The 3,716-nt window shown below is 38.6% G+C and overlaps 1 protein-coding gene across 1 annotated transcript in view; it reads left to right on the forward strand.

Annotated features, from left to right (window-relative positions):
* The window catches only part of LOC104542611 (ectopic P granules protein 5 homolog), a gene marked incomplete at both ends in the record, with an annotated part of 21,471 nt that overhangs the window by 10,977 nt on the left and 6,778 nt on the right, over positions 1-3,716 (forward strand). Inside the window, 3 exons of the mRNA XM_010186976.1 lie at positions 1,355-1,509; positions 2,069-2,209; positions 2,388-2,552. Coding sequence (XP_010185278.1) covers positions 1,355-1,509; positions 2,069-2,209; positions 2,388-2,552 — 461 coding nt within the window. The remainder of the gene's footprint in view (positions 1-1,354; positions 1,510-2,068; positions 2,210-2,387; positions 2,553-3,716) is intronic.

A 3,716-nucleotide genomic window follows, 5' to 3' on the forward strand; every position in this document is an offset into this window, starting at 1 on the left:
AATGCATCTGGTTACAGTTTCTTTACTACCATTATCAAGATTTGAGGAGATGAACGGATGTGACAGCCCCTGTATGTCTGTCGTATCTATCAGGAGTGTGGTTTATCTTACCATAGGAGAAAGATACTTAAATTGCACGGTCCTCTAGCACGCTGCTCACAAAACATTTTGGCTGTACAAGTCTGACCTTCTCAGGTTGAAGGACAGCCGCAGAATTCTTGAAAGCCCTTAAAATAGAGTGTCACCTCAGTGGAAGTGTTTAATCACAAGAGTGCTGAGCACGTGCCTGTGCAGTTCAAGCAGCTGAGTGCCACAATGAGGACTTTTCCCATATATTCAGCTTCTACAAGATCAGTGTAAACAGTGTTTTCTGGCATGTGGTGCTTCAGAGGAAGCAGCCTGTTCTCCAAACCTTTTTACAGGTCAAATGCAGCTTTCAGTGATTGTGTTGCTGCACACTATTTAAAGTTATTTGAAAGAAATAAAAATTATTTTAAGGTCCTGTTGAGATTTCTTTGTACCCTTCTGATCCTGTTGTCCCCTGTCCCGAGGAGTGAAATGCTTATTTGCATTTGGCAACATGTCACTCTTGAGTTTGAAGAGGAAACCTGCCTTGAATTCAGGTGAAATTGCCCTTCCTGTCCTGTGTGACTTCAGTTCTCTGTTTTCAGAGGTACTTAACAAATAAGTGCATTCAGTAGTTTTCAGTTTTCTTAAACTGTTATTCTTGGACATAATCTAGGCCCAGGGCTTGATACTTGAAGTGTTTTTATTTGTTACGGACATAGAATCATCTCCCCTGTTAAACTGCTGCTTGAGATCGTGGTGTGTGGAATGGGCAGAGTCTCTCAACTTGGTCAAAACCTCTTTGTGCTTGGGTGGGCTTAGTTTGAATCTTCTCTTGACTGATTAAAGCTAGAGTCCTTCCATATAATTTGGGCTTAATCTGTGGAGTTAATTGCTCCAATATTTAACAGCAGCCAAAACCATGATAACATTTTTAAAAAGCAGAAAAAATCAAGCAGTTCTTCCTGTGGTTTATAGACATTGGATAGATAAAATAATAAAAATTGAATTCCAGCTGTTTTTGAAGCAGTTTTAGCTTTCATTATGAATTACTACTGTACTTACTGAATCATATGGACTTACTGCATATTATGGTGTTTCTTGCACCTTATTTTAAAGCAGCTGTTACCAGCCACTTCTGAAGAGAGGATACTAACCCAGTGATGATCATTCCTTTGTCACTGATTCCTTCTTCGGGATTGAACTGTCAATAGATGTATAAATATTGACGATGTGTCTCCTATAACACTTGTTTTAGCATGTTTCCTTCATGTGACTTATTTTCTAGACCCAGAGCATCTTGAAAACTTTGAAAAGTATCTCAAATCGATGAACTGCTCAGAAGAAATTTGTCTGCTCACCACATTTGCTCAGATGGCACAAACCAAAAGGGCTGATGTTGATGAGGACTTTATCAAAATCATTGTTATGGAGATATATGAGGCAAGTAATACTACTGGTTTATTCAGGAAAAGGATGAATGTGATCTTGTTCTTTCTAAAAGTGTGAAACACTCATGGCTTTGTAGTTTGTTGTACATGGGACTAAGAAAGCGCTGCTTCTGAGGTTTATAATGTAGTGCTGAATTAAAATATCTGGAAGCGCATGTTTTTCTGGGAGAAACAACAGCTTTACTGTAGACCAAGCCAGATTGAAACAAATGAACAAAAGTATATTTCTTTGGCTTTATTCTTGTGCAGGTCTAAATTGTAGCTCTGAAATCCTTTGTGCAGGGTTTGGGATTTTTTGTGTGATGTAGGTGTTGGGTTTTTTTAGTGTGTGTGGCGCTGTTCCTGTATTTAGTTTTGGACTTTGTTTTTGGCACTGTGATGTAATAATTTCCTTATCTGTGTCATTCAGTTTCAGTTTTAATACTGATATTTATCAACTTCGCCAAGGATCACCAAGAGCAATTTGGTTCTCTGTTTTCCAAAATACATTTTATTGTGGTGTTAGTGGAGGTCAGCCATAACCCGTAACTTCTCTCTGCCCGTCTTCGCAGGTGTCTTACGTTAGCCTTTCCACAAGAGAGACCTTTTCAAAAGTCGGTCGAGAACTCTTGGGAGCAATCGCCAGCATCCATACACAGATTATTTCCGTGCTGCTGGATCGAGTTAAAGAGACCATCGAGCAAGTTGGGATGGTAAGTGCTAAGGGCCTTCATTTAAAGGAGGCACCCAGTTAAAACTTGAGGCCATCTCAGACTTATAAAAACCATGTCCATGTTTTTTTAGTCATATCTCTTTAAGATAGAAGGATATAATGCTTATTATTGCTTTGTGCTGAGTACTGATAAGCCTTTTTCTTTTCTGCCTTCAAAGGTGTCCTTATATCTGTTTAAAGAGCTGCCGTTGTACTTGTGGAAGCCCTCTTCATCTGAGATAGCACTGATTCGTGACTGGTTGTTAAATTACAATCTAACGACAGTGGAGAACAAATTAGCCTGCATTATCTTGGAAGGGCTAAACTGGGGATTTGGTGAGCAAGTACGTATTACTGAACCTGGTCGGTGTTTCAGAGCAAAAATATTACTCAACCTGAGACTGTAATTGAATTTGAAAACAGTTAATTACATGCTTGTATATGATGAGTGTACATTTGATGAAGTGAGATGGGAACTTCACAATAATTTAGCAGCATTCTGCCAGAGGATTTGCTTGTGTTGTTTTCCTGTAGCATTGCAGCTGAGATTGAAAGAGATTTAAGCAGGAGTTTCCTTTCTCTAAATGAGAGGAAACGACTTGGCAGGACGATTTCTGTAAGTCACTTGGTTAAGATGTCTGTGACTGCAGAAATAGAGGAATTATCCAACAAATGTGTATGAGGCTGGCATGAATGTAGTGTGCAGGCTGGCATCCAAATGCAAGAAAACTGATGATTGAAGTGCCCTGAGCATTAATGAAACAATTGGAAAATGTTCCTCGGAGTGGGTTCTTCCAGAAGCTCCATAAGTTCTGTATCCAGTTAAGGATGAATGTTTTTTCAGAGAGAAACAGAAATAGATTGTGGGAAAAGTTCCATTACCAGTGTTCAGTGATCCATTTTACCATGGTAATCTGTGCATTTGATCGTACTGAACTCTTCTCTTTGCTGTGCTGATGCTTATACATGAAAATTGCTTTACTTTTTCTCCCTGTTCCTTGATGAGACATGAAAACAGAGGAATAGTAGGGAAAACCGTGAGGTCTTTGCTGTACAATAATAGTGTCATGCCTCTATCCTTTGATATGGGGAAAAATAGTTCTTTAATGTGGCAATTGGTAAGAGGATTTACTACAAAAAACAAGATACGATTTTTGGTTTTGTTTTGTTAAGTTTCTATACTATGTAATTTGAAATGCCCTCTGTGGAGCTTTGCATTCATTGCTATAAATCCACAAAATACACATGGGAAGTGATTGTGGTCACTTTTTTAATTTGGTCTGGAAATTACCTAGCTGTTGAGCTTTGTATTGCCTGGTTTGAGCTTATTCTTCAATGTTGGGCTGAAATTTTTCTTACTGGCCAAGACTTTGTCCAAGTATGACAATCCTTGATCTCTTTCTGACTGTTCAAATTAAGTTTTATTTATTTGTAGTGTGACTGGATGATGCAGTTGTAGAGACCTTTTAAACAAAGCAAAGTTTTGGTGTGTTTCTATTTTTCAGCAG

This window comes from Mesitornis unicolor, unplaced genomic scaffold (genome assembly GCF_000695765.1).
Source record: "Mesitornis unicolor isolate BGI_N332 unplaced genomic scaffold, ASM69576v1 scaffold29616, whole genome shotgun sequence".
In the NCBI taxonomy this organism is placed as follows: Eukaryota; Metazoa; Chordata; class Aves; order Mesitornithiformes; family Mesitornithidae; genus Mesitornis; species Mesitornis unicolor.